Source organism: Lepidochelys olivacea (genome assembly GCF_965140295.1).
Source record: "Lepidochelys olivacea isolate rLepOli2 genome assembly, chromosome: 7".
NCBI lineage: Eukaryota > Metazoa > Chordata > Testudines > Cheloniidae > Lepidochelys > Lepidochelys olivacea.
Genome location: NC_140417.1, coordinates 30734621 through 30757444, shown reverse-complemented (window position 1 = coordinate 30757444; position 22824 = coordinate 30734621). Strand labels below are relative to the sequence as shown.

General features: G+C 52.4%; 1 protein-coding gene across 1 annotated transcript; it reads left to right on the top strand.

The window, feature by feature from the left end:
• Positions 1-1135: 1135 nt before the first annotated feature.
• On the top strand, positions 1136-21915 carry CTSF (cathepsin F). The gene is given in 15 exon segments (XM_084634980.1): positions 1136-1300; positions 1302-1365; positions 6281-6400; positions 9006-9081; positions 11238-11338; positions 11882-11957; positions 12166-12279; positions 12529-12674; positions 14292-14388; positions 15332-15412; positions 15839-15958; positions 16449-16513; positions 17044-17134; positions 17729-17787; positions 18278-21915. Coding segments are annotated over 15 exon segments (1419 nt in total). The 5' UTR covers positions 1136-1166; the 3' UTR covers positions 18353-21915.
• The last annotated feature ends 909 nt before the right edge of the window (positions 21916-22824 follow it).

The following is a 22824-nucleotide window of genomic DNA, read 5'->3' as shown; positions in this document are numbered from 1 at the left end:
TATATACCCCATCACAGAAGGCTTGTCCCATTTTTGAGGGGGGCAGGCTGTGAACCAGTAACTTGCCACACTTCATCTGGTGGTAGCAATGGTAAAAGCCAAAATAGTACTGAAAGGACTCGCATTCCACTGTCATCTAAGCCTGCTTCGAGCTGTCACATCTCCCTATGGTTGAATATTACACTGGGAATGCACATTCCAGATGTGGACAAATTCCGTGGGGCAGAAAAATCTTATCACAGGAAAGTGTCTTGGCAGCCAAGAGCCACCTATTGTATTGGGAAGACTGGCAGAAGCTCTGGCCAACATCATCACTTCTGCTCTGCAGGTGCTCAATCCTCAGATGGTGAGGGTGGGTTCTGGTACCTAAGGTAGTTCAGACAGCTCATGTAGGGGACAGGATTAGAACTTAAAACTACCTTGACAAATTAAAGAATTTGTCTGAAATCAAGACAAAAGTAAAGACAAGTGCAAAGTGTGCTTAGAAAGTCAAAACCAAATGAACCAATGCATGATGGGGAAGAGCCGGCTAGGTGGTTGTACTGCTGAAAAGGATCTAGAGATGAGCGGATTACAAATTGGACATGAGTCAACAATGTGATTAAGCTGCAAAAAAGTCTTAATATTCTGGGGTGTGTTAGCAGGAGTAATGTAAGTAAAATATGGGAGGCAATTGTCCTGCTCTACTTAGCACTGAGGAATCTTAGGAAAGATGTGGACAAACTGGAGAGAGAGGCCCAAGGCTTAGAAAACCTATGAGGAAAGGTTAAAAAAAACTAGGAATGTTTAGTTTTTTGGTGTTTTTTTTTTTTTTTTTTAAGCAGGGGACTGTAATCAAGCACTGAGAGGGAATCTCAGCTAGCTGTAGCCATGTAGGGCTCATGACACATAGCGGAAGTGGGGCTCATTCTGGTCCCTAGAAGGAAGCAGCCTTTAGGGGTGTAGGTAGGATGCTTAGGGCCCCTGGAGTATAGAGCCTGGAGGGGATCCACGTAGGGTGGGGGACAGCAGCGCGTGAAGGGAATGGATGGGTGGGGCTCAGTGCCCCACAGTGGAGTCCCCCTAGCTGCCTAGAGGGGGCGGGCCCGTCTCTATGGCAGCGGACGCCCCGCCCCGCAGCCCATATGTGGGCCCCACGCGGAGGCGGCGCTCATTCCGCGGCCGGGATGCTGCTGTCACTGGGGCTAGTCGGGCTCCTGCTGCCCGCGGCGCTGGGGGCTGCTCCGGGAGCCGGGGCGCTGCGGGAGCTGGAGGCTGCCCGGGACCCTGCGGCCCTGGAGGCGGCTCGCTTCGCCCTGGAGAGCTGCAGCGGAGCAGCGCGGGGGGCCGGCCCGGCTGGGGACCATCCGGCGGGTGCAGGCCCAGGTGAGGGGCCGGGTGGAACGCGGTGTGTGTGCCGGGCCAGGGCCGGACCGGGGGTATCCGGCAGCCTGGCTGGGGATGGGGAGAACGGACTGTGGTTCGTGTTTGCAGTCACGCACCGGGTGATGAGAGCCAGGCTGGGGAGGGATCTGGTCTGTGCTGCGGTGCAGGGCTGTAAGCTGCGTCGTAAGGCCACGGCGTCGGCTGCGCAGGGGACTGGACTGGACAGGGTACAGGGCAGAGTGGCTGGGGTATGAGTTATGTAGACCAGGGAAAGGCTGGGACATATGGGCTGGAGTATTGTGTACAAGGACTAGTGGGGTCTGGCCTGGGTTATATGGACTGCGGTGGGGGTCACAGTGTGTGTTATATGGCTAAAGGCTCTGGCTTGAGTTGTAGACTTGCGGGTATACACATTGATCATACAGGGCAAAGGGGTATATTGGGTTACATGGACGGGGATACCGGGCAAAGGGGCTGGGGGGCATGGACTGGGATAGAGGATTTGGCAATGACAAAAGGAATAGGGATTGCCGACTCATACCTGGGCCTGGTCTGTGCTAGAAAATTAGGTCATCTTAACTACGTGGGTCAGGGGTGTGACAAATCCATGCCCTAAGTCTCTGTGTAGACCGCGCTAGGTCGACAGAAGAATTCTTCCATCAACCTAGCTACCGCTTCTCGGGGAGGTGGATTACATGCACCAATGGGAGAACCCCATCGGCGTAGGTAGCGTCTACACTGAAGTGCTACAGTGGCGCATCTGCGCTGCTGTCATGTTTTAAATGTAGACAAGCCCTGAGATATATGGATCCTTGGGGTTGTAGTTGATATGCTGGGGTATAGCCTGGGCTATAAGAGGGTATAGCCTGGGGATAAAGACTAGAATATACAGTAAAAGTACTAGCAGTGTCGTTTGAGTTATATGGACTGAGTTAGAGGTTCTAGACAGGTGTACAGGGCAAATGGACTGTGGCAGATGGAAATTGGGTTATATGGACTAGATAAGGGGCTGTGAACTAGATTATGTGAACTGGGGCCATAAACTGGGTTATGTGGATTGGGAGGAATTACTAATTTGTATGATTACTTATGTGTGTTTCTAAGGGCAGTTACCACCCTGTGAATCTGACTTTCCTTCTTAGTACAGTAACGGGAAGGAAACAATTAGAACCTCTGTAGAGAGAGTAACAGATTTGTGAGCAAAAGGTTTATAAAGAATCATCCTGGCCAGATAAATGTGGTCGTTTCTGTAGCTAAACAAATGGACACATGGAGAATCCTGCCGTAGGTTGGAATGTTACGAAAACACTTGCTGCAGTCTCTCGCAACATCCTAATTGAAAAATTAATTCACTTTGGCTGGGATCAGAGCACAGTCATGTGTGCTAGACATTCTCTAAGAGACTAAAGAGATAAACAGGAAGGTGTTCGAGTTGGGGAGGTGCCTAATTAGTACCATAGGGCATGGCTCTATTTAACTTGATGATTCAGGAGAAATAGCACATGAACGAAATTTGCAGAAGATTCTAATAGTGGGATCAGCTGGAAATACTGTTGAGAACTGAAATAATACAAAACACTCATTCATGTTAGAAAAATGAGCTTTTTCATGGAGATCTGCAGCTAACATGTGAGAGGAAAATTAGTCTGAAACGCAGATACTCTAATGGAGGGAGAACTGATCTGATGCATCAGGCAGTCTTTTCAGTTGAGATAGGAAAGTATGAATGCCATTGTACAAGACACTGGCAAGGCGTCATCTGGAATGCCTTGTTCCATTTTGTTCTGGTCACTCATGTTCAACAAAGATGAATTCAGATTGGCCTGGTACAGAGAAGGGCTCCCAGGCTGATGATCAGGGGCATGGAAAGCTGATTTTATGAGTGGAGACTGAAAGAGCTTGGATTAGTTTAGCCTGACCAGGCAAAGGCTGAGAGGGGATCTGTTGCTCTGTCTAGGTACAGTGGGGGAAACTCCACAGAGGGAGAAGAGCTATTGAAGCTAAAGGACAATGTTGGCAGAAGAACAAATTGGGATAAACTGGCCAGGAATCAACTGAGGCTGGAAATGAGAAGAAGGTTTGTGCCCATCAGAGGAGGGAGAGTCTGGAATACCTCCCCATAGAAGCAGTGCAGGGCAAACAACCCAGCTAGTTTGAGGATGGTGCTGGATAAGTTTTGGACTGGATTCAATGATGGGGCGTTGCCTGCAATAGTGGGGACTGGACTTGATAACCCAGGAGGTCCCTTCCAGTCCTACGTTTCTATTGACTTAAAAGCTGATAAAAGAAAATACATGTTTCACACACCCTGTTGTGACCCTTTGGAACTACTTGCCTCAGGAAGTCATTGATGTCAAGAACTTAGCAAGATTCAGAAAGGGATTGGCCATTTATATGGATATCAGGAATATTCATTTGTCCTACATAATGATAATTTTGGAAGGGATATAAAACCCTGTGCTTCAGGGCTTAAGCCGATCTCTGTTAGAGACCAGGGTGAGAGCTAATGGAGTGAGGGGACGTTATCCCATATCTTCATACTGTGGGGTTCTTGTGCCTTCCTCTGAAGCACGTGGCACTGGCCACTGTCAGAAACAGGATTTTAACTAGACAGACTTTGGGTCTGATCCAGTCTGGTGCAAGTTTCTCTTTCAGGATAGCCCTGGGGAGACACCCCGCACATCCCCTGCAATCTTGCACTCCATTCTCGGTCCCTCAGCGCCAGAGGCATCCCATTCCAGGGCAGAGAGGGCATAGCATCCTGGGACGGTGCAGGAGCCTGTCTGGCACTAGGTATAACATATGCTTTGCTTCCCATGTCCCCTTGTGACAGTAGCTAGTGTGCAGAGAGCGCCAGCCGCATCCTCTGGGGGCTGGGAGCAGAGTCAGTGCGGAGCCCTCACTCCAGCTCTACCCTGACTGGTGCGGGAGATATTCTCAAGGGTCAGTTTACTTCTATGCCAGGGCTCCTAGGAGCTCCACTAATACAAATACTACCTTTAAGAACTTTTTGCAGTGCCAGAGTGGCGTGACTGAGGAGTCAGACCCGCTAGTCTGGATTTGTAACCAGCAGGAATTAACTAACGTAATTAACAATATGTTGAATCTTTCTACTTAAGAAGTCCTGTAGAAGAGTACGTGATTAACCCTTCCAGATGCTGGTAAATAAGAAGATGCAATAATTTATCCACACCCTTTGCACATTACAAATAAACCAGTTATCGGAACCCAAAATAGGGCAAAGCGTTCTAAGCTTACAGGAGACTTGAGAGGTGAGGAAACCCTATTCGGGTATGTCTGCACTGCAGGGGGAGGTGTAACTCCCAGCCCAGGCAGACGTGCACAGGCTAGCTCTGATTGAGCGAGCGTGCCATAAATAGCAGTGTGCCAGGGGGCACAGGCTGTGGTTTGGGCTAGCCGCCCAAATCCAATCCTGTTGGAGATCCTAGGTATGTACTCAAGCGGTGGCTTGGACTAGCAACTTGGGTACGTTCCTAGGATCTCAGATGGGATTGCACTCTGGTGGCTAGCCACTTTTAGCATGCTAGGGCACATACACCTACCCCCACTGGGAATTACACCTCCCAGCTGCAGTGTTGACACACCCTTAGAACTTGCTAATGGACCGTCATGTGCCCCTGTCAGTCGCAGCTAGGCCAGTAAAGGACTATCTTCTGGAGATAACCTAGTTACCATCTTTACATCCCTACTGTGTTGGTTTCCATTCCATTTTACTTACGCCTTTGCGTTACTGCTGGGAACAATGAGGAACAGAGGAGGCAGTTTCACTCTTGTTTCTAGTCAATTTCACTTTTCAAGTTTGGCTAGCATATTGGAGGTCTGTCTAAAAATTACATTCCAATTCAACCACACGTTATTGGGCTGGATGCAGGAATCGCTGGGTGAAATTCTCTGTCCTGTGTCAGGCTCCTGCCTGATCACAGTGATCCCCTTCTGGCTTAAAATCTGCAAATTTAGCACAGGTCTACCCTCAAACTTCAGACCAGTTCTGGGAGATCTTTAGTTTTATAAAGAACTGCTTCTGGTAGATTACTTTCTGATTGCATGTTACCTCTGTATGTAGCATTGATGAGACCAGTATGGGAGTAATTTGTCCAATTGTGGGGGCCACATTTTAGAAAGAATGTTGAAAAATTGAGAGGATGTAGAGAAGAGGGCTGGGAAAAAAATGCCTGACAGTGAGAAACTTAAAGAGTGCCACCCGTTTAGCTTCTCAAAATGATCAAAAGGTGACTTGATCCTGGTGTGAAAGTACCTTCACAGGGAGAAAATCCTGGGTACTAAAGGGCTCTTTAGTGGAGAAAGGCAGAACAAAAACCAGTGGCTGGAAGTTAAAACCAGACACATAGCAATTAAAAATAAGATGCAAATTTTTACCAATTAGGGATTAACCCTCGGAACAAACTCTCAAGGGAAGTGGTGGATTCCCCATCTCTTGATGCCTGAGAGTGCAGACCTGACTGCCTTTCTGGAAGGTGCGTTAGCTGAACACGAGTTATTGGGCTTAACACAGGGGTGACTGTGTGATATTCTCTGAATTGTGCTATACAGGAGTTCAGAGTAGATAATCTAATGGTCCCGGTCTGGCTTTGCAAAATGATGAAAATGCTTTATATTCACCTGTATAATAAATAAGCTATGAAATCTGAACCCAAGTTTGTCCCAACAAGATCCCTGTAGCATCCCATGCTGTAGAGATGAGCCAGAACTTGGCTGTAATGAATATAGAGGGGAATCTTTATCAAGGCTGCCGGACACAGGCAAACCCTGGTGTTCTGTCTTTCACCAGTTCCCCATTTATTGTCACTGCATGCTAAGTTCTAGGCTGGGGTCTGCAGTAATGGAGCAGATGGTGCCATGCTCTGCCTACCTGAGAACTGTGCTCTGCTTGCAGGTGGTGAATGGGATCAAGTACTATCTGGATGTGACCCTGCTGAAGTCACCATGCAGCCAGTATGGATTCACAAACCAAGATGCCGCCATCTGTGAAAATTCAGTGGAGCCGGAGCAAATAGTAAGGACCAGGTGCTGGGTTGTGGTTTTGTTTTGGGTCTGTCACAGCTCCATCCGCTTGGCGCTACACCCCCAGCTTCGGCACAGCCTCTTGGAGGAACCACCTCAGTGTACCAGATCCCCAACGGGGGCGGGGGGGGGTGTCTCACCGCCTCCAGCACTCCTGTTTCCTGCTGTAATCTCTCTTCAGTGAGTCCGGCTGAGAGAGACTCCTGGTAGAGACTCGTTAATATACCTCGCCCAGCCTTTGCAGCGACACTCAAACAGTGTTGTCAAAACAGTCGGGTTTATTAGTCAGCTGGAACACCACGTAGGTCGTCCTTAGGTTAGCACAGAGAAATGAAGGTCAAAGACTAGTCCCGGTCCATTCTGGCCAGCACAGAGCCCAGCAAGCTGTAGCGAACTCTCTCTCTGTCTGATGTCCTTGATTAGCTCCAAGGTGAGAGCCCAGACTCCATCCAGAAGCCAGTTCCTATCCCCCCACCTTCCCAGTCCTTTGTTCTGGAGCTGGGGTGATCTTGCTCAGTTTTCCTGCTGAGAGGTGAGGAAATCCATCTCCCTCTGGGTCATTGGTTATTAGGTGTCAGTGTCCTGGTAACTGGATTTGCCACTGGCTTCTCGGATTCTCAGTTGATATGGGGTCATCCTCGGCCAGTCCTTTTTAATGACCCATTCAGGCTTAGACAGACAGTCCTTCCCTCTCTCCCCCCCCGCCCCCCCCGGGCAGCCATACAAAATGTAGAGGAAACTGAGGCACACATAGGGGCCTTAAATATATTGCAGAAAAATCCTGTTTCATCACAAGGTCCACTTAATCAGATCCACCCACTCTTAATAGGTCAATTAAACTGGTGTGACTCTAATGTCACATCACTGACCTCTGTGGGATTACGGCCAGATTCTGATCTCTGTGCACCAGGATAAGTGTGTATTCAGCTCGCTGATTTTCATGGGGTGATTGTGGATTTACACTGATATCACAGGTTTCAGAGTAACAGCCGTGTTAGTCTGTATTCGCAAAAAGAAAAGGAGTACTTGTGGCACCTTAGAGACTAACCAATTTATTTGAGCATAAGCTTTCGTGAGCTACAGCTCACTTCATCGGATGCATCACGAAAGCTTATGCTCAAATAAATTGGTTAGTCTCTAAGGTGCCACAAGTACTCCTGTTCTTTTTACTGATATCACAGAGAGCAGAATCTGGGCAGAGATATTATGAATCACTGCCTTTCTCCTTCCCCCTGTAACTCCAGGAGGGTCACATCTCCAACTGGGTAGGAGCCCAAAGGATACACTTAATTTGCATTAAATGGAACAGGTATGATGGTATGGCTAATGGTACTGCAGCTCCCAGCATACCTTGCTTCATCTTGATTCAAGTGGAGGGCACTTATTGTTGAGCATGGCATCCTGGGATCTGTAGTCTTTGAGGCTCTGTTTTAAGAGAAGGCAGACAGTTACGATCCCAGTGAGTGGACACATTGGGAGGTCTCATCTGGGATGTGGGGTGGTGTTTAGGGATTGGACTTTTCCAATTCCTGATGGGGATTCTAGAAAGGGATGTTGTTCCCAAAGCATGATGGGGGCAGAACTCTGTGGGTGCCACCCCCGCTCCCCCACCACCTATGTCCTGTGCATATGCCACTCTTACAGGCAAACACATTCCTTCGGGTCAGAGTGGGAGAACTGGAGAAACTGGGGGGGGCTTCGTAGCAGTGGCAGGATAGAACTAGATCTTCCTATTTCAAAAGCAGCATCACTACTGCTTGTTCTCTAGGAGAATTGCTCCTGGTGTTTACAGAAGGGGGGCTAAGACACACAGCTGATTGTCTTCTACTGGTTGAAATCAGAAGCAAGGGCACATGTGTATGTACATGCAAACCAGCGCCAGTTTCTTCAAGTATTAAAATGGGGTGTCAAAAGCAGGCAGTGGAGCTGAGGCTCTGGGAGATGGCTCTGAAACTAAACAGGGACGTTACTAACACAGAACCCAGGAGTCCGGTTACATTGTAAGCAACCTGCTGGTCTGTGTTTGTCCTGTGTCAGACTCTCCAGTCATTGTCCCATGAGCCAGGCCTCTGTCTGCTGAATCCTCTCATTCGTTGTCTTGTGACCTGGCATTAACCCAAACACGCTGTAACTAGAGGATCTTTTCATAGCTTTCATTAGTGGAGGATCAGCTGAGTAACTCGGGTGCAGCCTGTTGGCTGGAAGGAGAGGGCTGTGGAGTGAGAAGTGATTCTGCTCTTCTCTGGCATCCTTTCAGCTGAGAGTCTCAGAGCATTTTACAAATAAGTTAAGACACATGCACCCCATCCAAGAGTTAGGGAAACACTGGCCCCATTTTACAGAGTACAGCTGAGGGGCTTCCCCAGCATCATGTTAGGAGCAGAAGTAAGAGTAGAACCCAGGAGTCCTGACTCTCCTGGCCCTTCTGTTCTAACCCAACAGACCCCACCGTCCTCCCAGAGTCAGGAACAGAATCCACCACCACCATCACCATTCCCTGCCAGTCCACTCATCCCTGCTGCCTCCGGGCAGGTTTCTGTACTGTTCATTTATGAAATTCTGAGGCAAGGCCTGTTTTTCTCTCTGTCTCCTGGAAGTCTTGTCACTTTGAGGTCTGGAGTCAGCCATGGATGAACAGGAAGAGGCTGGTGAAGCAGGAATGTCGTCCAGCTGGTATGGCGGGTCTGCATGGGTGTCATCCCTTTAAAGGATCCTGACTAGAATGTAAACAAGAGCATTAAGTCTGGAATCAAAGCCACACCCCTCCACCACCTGCACATGGCCACTTGCCCTGTATTTCCAGTGTGGAAGGAGCTGGTTATGAAAGCTTTAATCCACTTCTGGCCATTAAAGAGTCCTTTGGCACTTTCCCAAATAGCTGGCTGTTAATCCAGTCTCCTGGCCAGACTCCAGCTCGGGTGCTTCCACTCTGTTGACCTAAATTCCCCCCTTGTGGATTCCATCAGCTGTCCTGTCCTCCCCACCTCACCTGCTCCGTAGCATTGCTGTGCGCTATTGCAGAGCTGCCTTATCTCATCCCAGAAGTGGCTGCATATCAGTGATCCCTGCATTGGTGAGACCACTCCTGGGACACTGCATCCAGATTGGCTGACGAACTGTGAAAAAGATGGTGACAGCTTTGGAAAGGGTTCAGAGAAGAGTCACAATATTCATCCGTTCTAAGGCCGGAAGGAACCACTGTGAGCATCTAGTCTGACCTCCTGCATAACACAGGCCATAGGCCAGCCCTGAATTAATTCCTGGCTGAACTAGAGCAGAGCTTTAGAATAACATCCCATCTTGATTTAAACATTCCTAGTGGTGGAGGATCTACCCCAGCCCTTGGTCTGTTGTTCTGATGACTAATTCCCCTCATGGGTAAAAATGTGATTCTCATTTCCAGTCTGAATTTGTCCAGCTTCTGGCTTCAATGATTCCAGTTCTGGAAAACCTGCCTGGAGTTAGAGACTAAGGCCTGCTGTAGACTCCCGTTTTGTCCTGGTATAGCTGTACCAGTTAGTGATTCTGTGTAACATAGACAATGTTTCACTAACCTAGTGATATCTACCCAGCCCTAGTGTGGATGCCGTTTCCTAGGGTAAAGGAGCTTTTACCAGAACAGCTTATTCCCCTTCCTGTACTGGAATAGCTGTACTGACATAAGCACATCTATCCCAGTATAACTGCATGCACATGGAGAGGGTTGTACCACATTAACTAGAGTGGTATAGTTAAAGCAATACAAGTTTTGTGCATAGACTGAGCTTCTTAGAGCCTTAAAGAGGAAGATGTGAGTTGAACTCAGGCTGTAAGCGTGTCCCCAGGGAGGAGAGTTTGGAGAGCAGAGGGCTCATCATCAGTTCAGCAGAGAGAGGCAGATTGAGACCCAAAGGCTGAGAACTGAAGCTGGACAAGTTCAGGCTAGCAACGAGGTACATATTTTTAACAGGGTGGGGTTTAACTGTTGGAACAACTGTCCAAGTGATGAAGAATCCAACCTGTCCCTGCGAGTTTTTAGGGGTTGGGTGCATCTCTAAATCTATGCTCTAGCTCAGCCACCAGATATGAGCTCCAGGCAGGAAGGGCTGTCGGAGGTCCTCTGGCCTAGGCTATGCAGGAGGTCAGAGTGGATGACCACAATGGTCCCATCTGGCCTTCCAATCTGGGAATCTAGAACAGTGAATGTGCCCTCCAGTGGCTACCAACAGGATAAGGGACCTGCTACTGCTGCTAGCCAAGGGAGATCTCCTTTAGCACAAGCAATAGAGGCTGTTGGGCAGGGGTGGCCAACCTGAGCCTGAGAAGGAGCCAGACTTTACCAATGTACATTGCCAAAGAGCCACAGTAATATGTCAGCAGCCCCGCATCGGCTGCTCCGCTCCCAGCGCCTCTCGCCCACCGGCTGCCCTGCCGATCAGCGCCTCCCCCTCCCTCCCTCCCCACACCTCCCAATCAGCTGTTCTGTGGCGTGCAGGAGGCTCGCGGGGGGGGGGGGGGGAGCAAGGGCATGGCAGGCCAAGGGGAGGGGGCGGAAAGGGGTGGAGTGGGGGCAGGGCCTGTGGCAGGGCCAGGGGTTGAGCAGTGAGCACCGCCCGGCACACTGGAAAATTGGCGTCTGTAGCTCCAGCCCCGGAGTTGATGCCTAGACAAGGAGCCGCATATTAACTTCTGAAGAGCCGCATGTGGCTCCGGAGTCCCAGGTTGGCCACCCCTGCTGTTGGGCGTGAAGAAGATGGGCACTGGCCCTCATTCTCCCAAGGCATGAGATCTATACACTAACTGTGTCGGGGCTACCTGCAACGCTTGCTACTGCCTCCTCTTGTGTTTAGAGCCATCAGAGAAGGTCCAAAGTGCAGCCCCCCTGGAGCCAGAGGAGCCGGCTCATGCAAAGACACCAGAAGAGCCAGTTCGCTTGGAGGCCCTTTCCCAGGTGGGTGGCTGGCTGCCTCACTCCTCCTCCTCTCTAGCCCAGTTTGCCCTGTCCCTTGAGGGGCCCCAGTCTCTGTTCTAGTGATGGTAACTCATGTGGGGAGAGTGTGTTGGGCTGGAATTAGGACACATGAGGCCTCTTGCTCCCAGGGTAGGGCAGGGGGTGTGGCCTGGATTAGGGGGGTATGTCACCTGGGGCGGGGGTACTCCTCTGGGTTGCATTTCTCCAGTCCCCTCCCGTGATATGCTGCTTCGTACCTTCCCCCATGCCACTGCCCTGGCCTCTGGCCCCACCCCCCTTGCCACCCTGCCCCTATGCTGTGCCTCAGCATGGCACCTCCTCTGGTTACCAGCCCTAAGGCTGACCTCCTGCAATGCTCCAGAGACAGACCTGCTGCAGGAGGAGACTGAGAATGAGTCTATAGCACCCCCTACAGCCAGGCACTCACCTGGCCTTGGCAGATGGCACATCTTCCAGCATCAGCCTCTCAGATACCACCTCCAGCCTTCCAGGTCTCTAAGTTGCTTGCTTCTGTGTCCCTAGAATGCATCCGTCCAGCTGATCTCACTGTTCAAAGACTTCCTGACCACCTACAAGAAGAGCTACAAGGATGAAAGAGGTGAGCCCCAGGTGCTGGCATATCTCTTGGGCCCCCATCCCACCACCTTTCCAGAATCCTGCGAGCCAGCTCCCATCACCCTTTCAGCTCTTCCCACCTTAGAATCCTTTGCACTGGCTCCTGCAACACGGCAGGGAGCCCCCTCTATCTTGGACACACTCCCTCTCTCACAATGACTCTGACTCCCTGGGTCTGTTGTCCTGTTTAGAAACCAAGAGGCGTTTGCAGATCTTTGCGGAGAACCTGGAAAAGGCTCGGACGATCCAGGAGCTGGACCAGGGCACGGCCGAGTACGGAGTCACCAAGTTCAGCGACCTGACGGGTGAGAGGGGTGATGGCTTTGCACTCAGTATGTCCATGGAGCCCTGGCAGCACACCCTATAGGAAAGCGCTAGGAGCTCCCCGCTCTCTACGCCTGGGGCCAGGGCTGGAGTAGCTGGGAGCTCTCCCCACAGCCAGCGCTCCTGCCCCACTCTCTGCAGTGCCCCCTGCCAGGGGAGATCATAGGCAAGTACCCTGGGCTTCCTGAGTCCTGGGCGTTTCTCCAGAGCTGCCCTCTGTCTCATTTCAGAGGAGGAATTTCGCTCCCTGTACCTGAATCCGCTGCTGGCTAAACTCCCGGCCCGGCCCATGAAACCGGCTGCCATCCCCAGCGACCAGCCTCCTGCCGAATGGGACTGGCGGGAGCGTGGGGCCGTCACTGACGTCAAGGACCAGGTGGGTTTCCATGGCTACATTAATCCGCCACCCCGACAGCCGCAGCTGCAGAGCTTAGGCCAACATAACCTGCTGTGGCACTCTGTCTCCCGCTAGTGGCTAGACCAGGTATAGCGGCTGAGGCAGCTAATGCCTCTGAGCTAATGTAACTGGTTTAGAACAAGCTGTCGAGGCTCAGGGAGGTAGATACAGAGGTTGCAGGTTTGATCCCTGCATGCGACCCTTCCAGGTATGTCATGTCACCAGTGCTAATATAGCTGTCTCTGTCTCATCCCAAAGTGCACTGCTGCGAGAGGCCAGGCTCTGTGGATGAGGGGAAAGCGGTGGACGGGTTGTTCCTTGACTTTAGCAAAGCTTTTGACATGGTCTCCCACAGTATTCTTGCCAGCAAGTTAAAGAAGTATGGGCTGGATGAATGGACTATAAGGTGGATAGAAAGTTGGCAAGATTGTCGGGCTCAACGGATAGCGATCAATGGCTCCATGTCTAGTCGGCAGCTGGTATCAGGTGGACTGCCCCAAGGGTCGGTCCTGGGGCCGGTTTTGTGCAATATCTTCATTAATGACCTGAAGGATGGCGTGGATTGCACCCTCAGCAAGTTTGCAGATGACACTAAACTGGGAGGAGAGGTAGATACGCTGGAGGGTAGGGATCGGATACAGAGGGCCCTAGACAAATTAGAGGATTGGGCTAAAAGAAATCTGATGAGGTTCAACAAGGACAAGTGCAGAGTCCTGCACTTAGGACGGAAGAATCCAATGCACCGCTACAGACTAGGGACCAAATGGCTCGGCAGCAGTTTTGCAGAAAAGGACCTAGGGGTTACAGTGGACGAGAAACTGGATATGAGTCAACAGTGTGCCCTTGTTGCCAAGAAGGCCAATGGCATTTTGGGAAGTATACGTAGGGGCATTGCCAGCAGATCGAGAGACGTGATCTTTCCCCTGTATTCGACATTGCTGAGGCCTCATCTGGAGTACTGTGTCCAGTTTTGGGCCCCACACTACAAGAAGGATATGGAAAAATTGGAAAGAGTCCAGTGGAGGGCAACAAAAATGATTAGGGGACTGGAAGACATGACTTATGAGGAGAGGCTGAGGGAACTGGGATTGTTTAGTCTGCGGAAGAGAAGAATGAGGGAGGATTTGATAGTTGCTTTACCTGAAAGGGGGTTCCAAAGAGGATGGCTCTAGACTGTTCTCAGTGGTAGCTGATGACAGAACAAGGAGTAATGGTCTCAAGTTGCAGTGGGGGAGGTTTAGGTTGGATATTAGGAAAAACTTTTTCACTAGGAGGGTGGTGAAACACTGGAATGCGTTACCTAGGGAGGTGGTGGAATCTCCTTCCTTAGATATTTTTAAGGTCAGGCTTGACAAAGCCCTGGCTGGGATGATTTAGTTGGGGATTGGTCCTGCTTTGAGCAGGTGGTTGGACTAGATGACCTCCTGAGGTCCCTTCCAACCCTTCTATTCTATGATTCTATGACTGGAGTAGCTGGGGGTTTCCCTGCAGTCAGCATTCCCGCACCATTTCCTGATGGGGTTTGGGAGGGTCTGAGGGTTTGCGACATTGTCGTGTCACTCGTGGGCCATCATCTGTCTGGCCTTGTGTTTCCAGGGTATGTGCGGCTCCTGCTGGGCTTTCTCTGTCACCGGCAACGTGGAAGGACAGTGGTTCCTGCGCCGTGGGTCTCTCGTCTCACTCTCGGAGCAGGGTATGTGGCTGGCACTTGTGGCGTAGGAGCCAGAGCTGGACTGTGACACATATAAGGGGGATCCCTTATCCAGGGCCCTGTGGCTCTCCCAGCCTGCACTGCCCAGTGTTGCCACATGGGGAGCTCCCAGAGTCCTGGGCTGTTTAGCCAGGAGAGGGAGCGCATCGCATGGCTGGTGCCCCAGAGAGCCTGACCAATTCCCAGGCTTTCTGGACCTAGCTGGTTTCCCGGAGATGATGGCTCTTCGGAAATTCCTGTTAAGAGTCGATCCTTGCACCAGAGTGAAGAACCCAAACTTGCTTTGAGGAGAAGGGCGGTTGGTTGCTGGGTTCCTCCTCCCACTCCTTATTGGGGGTGGGGATTAGGAGGTGGGAGCTAATCCCCCTTCAGTGCCCTGATCTCCCCAGAGGTGTTTGCAGCTTCCTCTGTGATTTCAGCACTGTCAGCAAACCTGACTAGGTCTGGGTTGGTGGTAGAGCCAGGCAGCCCCAGTCAAAAGCGGGGGACCCTGTCGTGTTGAGCTCTACACAAGACCCTGACTGAAGTCGCTCCGTGCCCCCGGTGCTGGACAGACACACAGTGAGACAGTCGCTGCCCTGCAGAGCTTCCATTCTAACTAGACCAGGGTGAGGGCGAAAATGTGCACAGAGGGGGGAAGGAGCTTGCCGCAGGTCAGTGGCAGGGCTGGGAATAGAACCCAGGTGTCCTGACTCCCTAGTCCAGTGGCCCACGCTACCTGCTGAACACCTGTGGTGGAAAGAGATGTGGAGGAGCCAACAGGGGGTGGGGACAGCTTTGCAGCCAGCAAAGCTTTGGGAGACCCTAACAGAGCCTCGGGAGTGGCTCCAGCTGGCCACGAGCATCCCAGCTGCGAGGCTGTTCCCTGGGGGGATGGGAGCCTGAGAGCCTCGGGTCGGTAAGAGGCCGGTCTCTCTCCCTGCAGAGCTGGTGGACTGCGATGGACTGGACCATGCCTGCGGAGGGGGACTGCCTTCCAATGCGTATGAGGCCATTGAGCGGCTAGGTGAGTTCAGGACCATCCAGGCCCAATGCAGGGAGGTCAAGGCCTCATCCTGACTGGGGCAAATAGGAGAAGCTCAAGGGTTGGGCGGTTAAGGAAGATGAGCAGTTGTTACTAGCTGAGGTAAAATAGAATAGCAGGGTTGGAACTGAGGGGCATTGGCCGGGCTGTATGCGGGGGAAACCTGGGGCTGCGGTAGTAGGGGGCTGCGGGTCGGGATTGAAGGGCATTGGCTGGGCTGTGGGTGGGGGTGATGGGGAGCCTAGGGCTGGGGTTGGAGGGGGCTGCGGGTCAGGATTGAGGGGCGTCACAGAGCTTTTCCAGATCCCCGTAGTCTTGTACAAGCCCCAGGCAAGTTCCCTGCGGCAGGATCTGTCTCTTAGCCCCTGGCATTATTAACCCTCCCTTCCCGGGGATCGCTCCTTCCAGGTGGCCTGGAGACAGAGGGTGACTATAGCTACGAGGGCCACAAGCAGAGCTGCAGCTTCTCCGCCACCAAGGTGGCTGTCTACATCAACAGCTCTGTGGAGATCTCCCGCGACGAGACTGGTGAGTCTGGGTTCCTCTTACTGCCTCTGCTCTGCCTCCTAACTCCAGTCACTGGGGCCTGGTATGGGGAGGGAGGGAGACTCGGAGCTGCCTGTGGAAAAGACCTGCCCTTCCACACAGCTTTGTGTCTTAGGGTAGATTGGGACCCTGTGTTGTTTCAGGAGCTATCCAGAACTCCCAGGCGAGATCTTCCCCCACGTCATGCCAGGCGCTGCACAGACAGTCCCTGCCCTAAAGAGTGTGGGAGGGGAAAGGCGGGCACAGAGCGGGGAAGGGCGTTGTCCAGAGTCACGCAGCCTGCGTGTGCCAGAGGCCCAGAGAGACCTGGCTGCAAGGAGCAAAGGGAACCTCATGAGCCATGTGAGGCCGAGACCCCTTGGAGGCTGTTGATGCCTGGCGGATTGTGCCTCTCTGCCCCCTTCCCAGTCAGCTCTGCGATAGACCCAGCGCCCCTGCCACAGCCCAAACTCACCTGTCCTGTCTGTTCCAGAGATCGCGGCGTGGCTGGCGAAGAATGGACCCATCTCCATTGCACTCAATGCTTTCGCTATGCAGGTGAGCAGATGCTTCGGGGCAGAGCCACCTGCTCCCACATCCTTATAGACTGGGTGGGATTGCAGTGGAGTTCAGACTCGCTGGTTTGTTACAGCCTGGCGCGGGCAGGCGGGGATGCAGCATGTGCCTCCGATAAAGAGCTGTGTGAAGGCCCTGAGGCTGCTGACATGTCCTACCCTGGCCCTGGGGCTCTCAGAATGAGGGGTTAAAACCTGGGACCTGAGTTCTAGCTGAAGTCAGGTGGTATTGGATCCAGTGGGATGCCAGAGAGTGAGCATTCAGCTGGGGGGCTCTCCCTTTGCAGTCAGTACTGCCCCAATACCTGGGCTTGGCACTAGGTGGTGCTGTTATACAGGGCAAGGACTCAGTAAGGGGCACTCCGCATCCCAGAGGTGGTCAGCACTGGACAAGGGATCCCTGTATTACAAAGCCCTGTGCTCCACCCTAAGGGCAGCTACATCTCGGTGGCATTGTAGGGATCTGTGCAGTTAGCTCACTAATGTTATGTTCCTCATCTCCCTCCCCTTCAGTTCTACAGGAGGGGGGTCTCCCACCCCTTCAGGCTCCTTTGCAACCCATGGATGATTGACCACGCGGTGCTGCTGGTGGGGTATGGGACACGTAAGTGACGCTAGTCTGGAATCCACAGGAGGGCCCCCCACGCCTCGGGGACGTTGATTCCCTAGGCTCCCTTAAACCTAATGAGCCACCTTGAGCACCATCCTGTTTCCCTCCAGGACTGGCCTTGCTGGCCCTTCCTCCATACTGTCCAGCCTAGAGCAGGTAGTTCTCATTGCCACCAGCATGTGTCACTGTTGAGCCAAGTCCCTGCTGCTCCCAGCTCTCTCTCATGGATTTGTACTGACCAGAGGCACAGAGATGGGAGGTGGCTAGCTCAAAGGCATAGTGAGTCTGGCAGAATCAGAGAGAAACCCTGGTGTCCTGGCGCCCAGCTCTGCTCTAACCACTAGACCCTACTCCCCTCCCAGAGGTGGGGATAGAACCCAAGAGTCTGGGTACTACTAAGACCAGTTTCTATAATCTACAGAATCCCCCTTGCTATAAAAGTGGAAGCTGACAGCAGGGGCTCAGGCAGTGCTGGCTAATGCTGCAACACCCCCTAGCAGCCTGAGCTCTGCCCCAGCCATGTATCAGGAACTGTCCAGCCCCCTCTCCTCAAGCTTAGCCTTCATGATGGACCTTTCTACCTTCCAGGTGACCGCACCCCCTTCTGGGCCATCAAAAACAGCTGGGGCAAGGACTGGGGCGAGCAGGTGAGTCCAGTAAGAAGCAGCTGGTGCCCATGCTGTGGGTGTGGGCTGGGATAGAGACTGCTTGGGCCACCTGGCTTTGTTCCTCTACTCCCAATCCGTCTCCCCTACACTGGCTGCCTGGCTTTCCCATCCTTCCCCCAGCCCCATCTCCTGGGAGGGGAGGCTAGGCATCCTCCCAGGAGCAGCTCATGCTGCCCTCCCTCTGTTTTCTCCCACGTTTCCAGCCTGGCCTAGTTCCCCAGTATCATCTCTGGCAGCAGAGAGCCAGGGCTGGGCAGCGGTGGATAGAAAAGGGGATCTTCCTCAGGGCTGCTGGACACAGACCAGTCCTTGTGGTTCTCCTGGGATTCCCAGCCTGCACCTCCCAGTCTTGCCACAGGGAGGTGCACAAAGCTAAGCCACAATGAGCAGGTGCTGGGTGAATTAGGCCTGGAGTAGTGGCTTGCTGGCTGATGGGAACGCACCAACCCCTCTTTTTTTCCTTTTCCAGGGCTACTACTACCTGTACCGGGGCAGCAGAGCCTGCGGGATGAACACCATGTGCAGCTCAGCTGTGGTGGACTAGACACTGCAGGACCTCCCCCACCCCACCTCCCTGTGAATCCCCTCCTCTGTGTCTCACTACCCTGCCCCCAGTCACTGCCCCAGCCCCCCTGCACCAGCCGTGCTAGGGCCTGCTAGCTTCCCTAGAGCATAGGAGAGGGACTTGAGAAGGGGGAAGGGCCCTGGCTAAGCTGGGGGAGATGCCACAGTGTGGAAACGCAAAGGGGCCGGGGAGAGACTTGACTTGGGGCTGGCTGATCAGCAGGATGGGGGAGGCTGTGCCATGCCACCAGGGGGCGCTCATGCATGCATCTTGAGCCCAGAAGGGAGCCCTCTGCCCTGGAAAATGCCACCCAGAAAGAGCTGGGCTAGGATTTCCACTGCAGAATTTGTCCTTATGGGCCATCTCCCAGGGCTGCATCTTTGCAAGCTCTCCCACTGCTGAGGCTCCTGCCCCCCCCCCCCCCACCACCACCCGCTGAGGTGAGTGGGACAGACTTCGTGGAGTGAAAGGCCACCTAGAGTGGGCTGCTGGTGGCACTGGAGCTGCTGCCCAATCTATGCTACAGTCCCTTGGGCCTCCTCCAGCCATGGGTTTGTGCAATATCCTGGAACGGTGTGCCACTCATCTCGTGTTCCTCCCCCTGCCCCACTGAGCTGGAACCAGGGGTCTTGGCTCCCAACACGAGGACTGCTTTTCAACCCACGCTCTGGAGGCAGCTCGCTTTCTCCTGGCAGAGAAATGTTCCCCACCTGGTTTGCTTTCGTTGGTGGATTCAACACAGTCCCTGCAAGCTGTGCCTGTTCCCATCTGGGGGGGAGGCACTCTGAAAAGCTGGAAACCCTAATTTCCATATGCCATCCCTGGCCCTAATTCTGATACACTGCCCCTGGCTGGAGCTGCTGCTTCTCTCTGGAACAGGAGCTGGGCCTGCTGGTTTCCATTTTTCTAGCCTGCCTGGCTGGGTCTATTACAGGGAAACACTAAGGATTATGCTAAAGATGGGGCATTAAGCCCATGAAACTGACCAGTCTCTAGATTCTGCACCCCTCCCCGCCAAAACCATTTTTGCTCCTGTCTCATGTCTTGGGGCAGGGGTTTCAAAAGCTTCAATTTTGGGGGTGGGACCTTGAAGGAGCCTGGGTTTACAAAGGACAGGCCCTTGAGTCACACTCCCACCCAGCTGTGGCTTTTGGAAAACATTAATTGCGGTGCCCCAAATTCTCCTGGCTCTCAGAGAAATGGAGGCTGCTTTGCAGGAGGGTAGACTAAACTGCAGGAGACAGCCAGGTTCGGCCCTAGACCAAGCCTGCCCCTAAATCCAGCCCTGGGTACAGCCAGCTACTGTTTAGCTGAGATTTCCTCCCCTGGCTCTCCTTTCACTGCCAGGTGGGCAGTCCTCCCTCTGGGCTCCCCTTACAGGGCAGAGCGGAAGAAAAGCTCCCTTAAATTCCAGAGCTCAGTCCTGGCACCAGCTTGCACGTGAGCAGGGCTGGTCAGCCAGGAAATCTCTCTTGGAGGCAGCAGTTCTCTGGGAGGGTGGGGGAAGGGAGCTTGGAGCACTGCATGCTGGGAGTTATAGTCCACCCACGTCACACACGTGCTGTATTTTTCAGGTTTCAGAGTAGCAGCCGTGTTAGTCTGTATCCGCAAAAAGAACAGGAGGACTTGGGGCACCTTTTTCAGCCACTCTGGTGTTGTAATTTGGCTCTGAGCGAAGAGAATCCAGCTTTCCTTTAATGCCAGACTGGCTTTCCCAGGCTCCCAGACAGGAGCGTTAATATCCTGCCTGGAGCTGGTCAGAAAATATTTGATTTTTTTCAGTGGAAAGGTGTGATTTTTTAATTTTTTTTCAAGAACGCAAAAAAAAAATTGATTCTGAAAAGCTGCCAAGCTGGGATCCTTGCATCTCCCATGATGCATTGTAGTCTCCCCTCTTGCTGGCTAACCCCAGTGCCTCATGGGAGTTGTAGTTTAGGTGCTTCTTGTGCCCATTCTCTGCAGGCTGGGATCCTTACTCAGGCTAACCTCCCATGTTACACTGTGCTCTCCCCTTTTGGGGAGGCAAAGGTGGTGTGTCATGGGAGATGTAGTCTGGGGAGCACAGTCCGTAAGGGGGAATAGGGACACGAAGCATCTGAACTGCACTCCACTGTGGCGTTGTGGTAGCCTGTGGGAACTGGAATATTTAATTGCCAAACTATTTTGATTGCCGGGTGTTTGGTTTTTTTGACACAGAAACAAAAACAATCTAGATTTTTTTTTCCACCAAAACCAGATCGTTTTCACGAAATATTCCTTTCGGTGAAAACGTAATTTCCTTCAGGAAAACCAGGTAGGTCAGACAATTTTTGCCCAACCTATATGCTGCCTCCACTGCAGCCTTGTCCCTTCCCACGCAGGGGGTGGGCAGGTGCAGTCTACACTAGGCCTCCTGGCTTCTGCTGCCAGCTCTGCTGCTGCCAATCTGCGTGGTCTGTGGGCAAGTCCCTTCTCCTTATCTGTACAGCAAACATGGGCTATACCCCCTCCCCCTCCCCGGGGTGCAAATTCATATAGGAAGCCCTTTGTTCAGGCAAAGTGTTATTGTCAGAGTAGGTGATCAAAGTTGGGGAAGATGGGGGGGGGGAAGCTCTGTGGCTCCCTATATCTCCTGCCCCTCGCCCCAAGCACTGGTGTAAGTCCACAGTAGGATATGGTCGAGTAGGCCTAGCTGTGATCTCGCTGCTAAAACCGTTCCATTACATTTGATTCTTTCCGTTTCGCAGAGCCGCACGTAGCACAGGTTGGGGGCTCTGAATGAACGCTGCTAGAGGCTCGCTGCAGTATTTCCCCTCCGGGGGCTCCATGGTCAAACGCACTTTGAAAGTGGATTTGCACAAGGCAAGGGGGCAGTAGCCTTTTGTGATTCTGCTTTATGCCTGCCCGGGAAGGATCTAGTCCTCCCAGTGTGTTACTGAGTGACTGGGCTTTTAGTGCCATCATCACCAGCCCAGATCTCTCCTAAGCAATAAAGAAAAGCCTGCAGGTTGTTGGGTTTTTTCCCCCTCCATTCTGGAAACTCAGGACTGAATTAGCTGATCGGGGTTCTGGCTCACGGACTGAAATGGCACAGAAAGGGGGCTAGAGTTCTGATCCTTTGTGGGACTGAACCCCTGCTTAAAAGAACGGGCACTTGTCCCAGATAGACCACAGCAAGGAAGCTGCATGTACAGGTAGGACAACAGTTCAGCGCACCATGGCCTACCTCCCAGACGTGGGAGGAACAACGGGCTGCGGTTTGTTAAGCACTTTGCTTTTGGAGGATGCTGTTACAAGCAGAGGAGCAAGGAGGGGGTGTGTGAGAGGCTTTTTGGTGGCAAAGTTGGATTTTCCCCCTTGTCGTTTGCATGGAGAAAAATTCTGCTGGTTTTGTAACAGAAAAATGCGAAGGGCTGTTCTCTGTGCCCGATCTGTGCACCTGGAGGAGAGGGAGGCCAGGCTGGGCCTGCCACAGAGCAGTTGTAGCAGGAGCTCAGAGCAATGCTGTAGGGTTTGATGTTCCTTGATCTGCGTTGTACACTAATAATAAATGATGAACCCAGTGCCTGAGCTGCATTTTCTGTCTGGGGCCGCAGGACTCCCTCCCCCCCAAAACAGTAAAGTTGCAAAGCAGCACCCCTAAGTGGACTTACCATGGGCAAGGTGGAAGTGAAGTGAAATTGAGGGCACCTCCCTCCCTTAGACCACTATGATCACCCAGTCTGACCCTAGGCCTGCCCTGAAGTGATTCCTGGTTGAACTATAGCACGTACTTCAGACAAAAATCCAAGCTTGATTTAAAAATGGCCAGAGAATCTACCCCACGCCCTGGGAGGTTGTTCCAATGGTTAATTCCCCCCACTACTAACAATTATTTCCAGTCTGTTTTGTGTCTAGGTTCAGCTTCTAGCCCTTGGAGCTTTTAAAGGTACAGCAGTTTTCACTCCCGCTCCCACCAGTGCAGAGGGATTTGAACCCATCCGTGGTAGTACTGGAAGCCACTAAACTATCCTTAATCTACGGGGCCAGGAGAAATACTTTTCCCACATGCCATTATTCTTGGGAACTCATGGCTACAAGATACCAAGGCCAAGTAATGGGATTCAGAAAGGGAGTGGACGGTTCTGTGGGTAACAAGAACATGCGAGTTCCAGTAGATTTAACACATTTTGAAGTGGGTTGGATCTCAAGCTGACGGCTTTGGGCCATGAACCACCAGCCTCTAAATTATCCCATCACTGCTGCAGCTCAACTATTGGTGACAGGCTACTGGGTACAAACCTCAACGTAAATGCCTTGCCCTAGAGTGACTGACTCCAGGGAGTTACTGGGGATGTTCACACCAGCACGTGCCCGTTGGCGCTGCTGCAGCAGGCCTGGACCAAGGGCTCACATCAGTTGAGCCCCATCAGTGGAGTAACAGCAGGGCAAATTGACATGAGTGGGCGCACGGCCTGGGTATGTGATGCTTG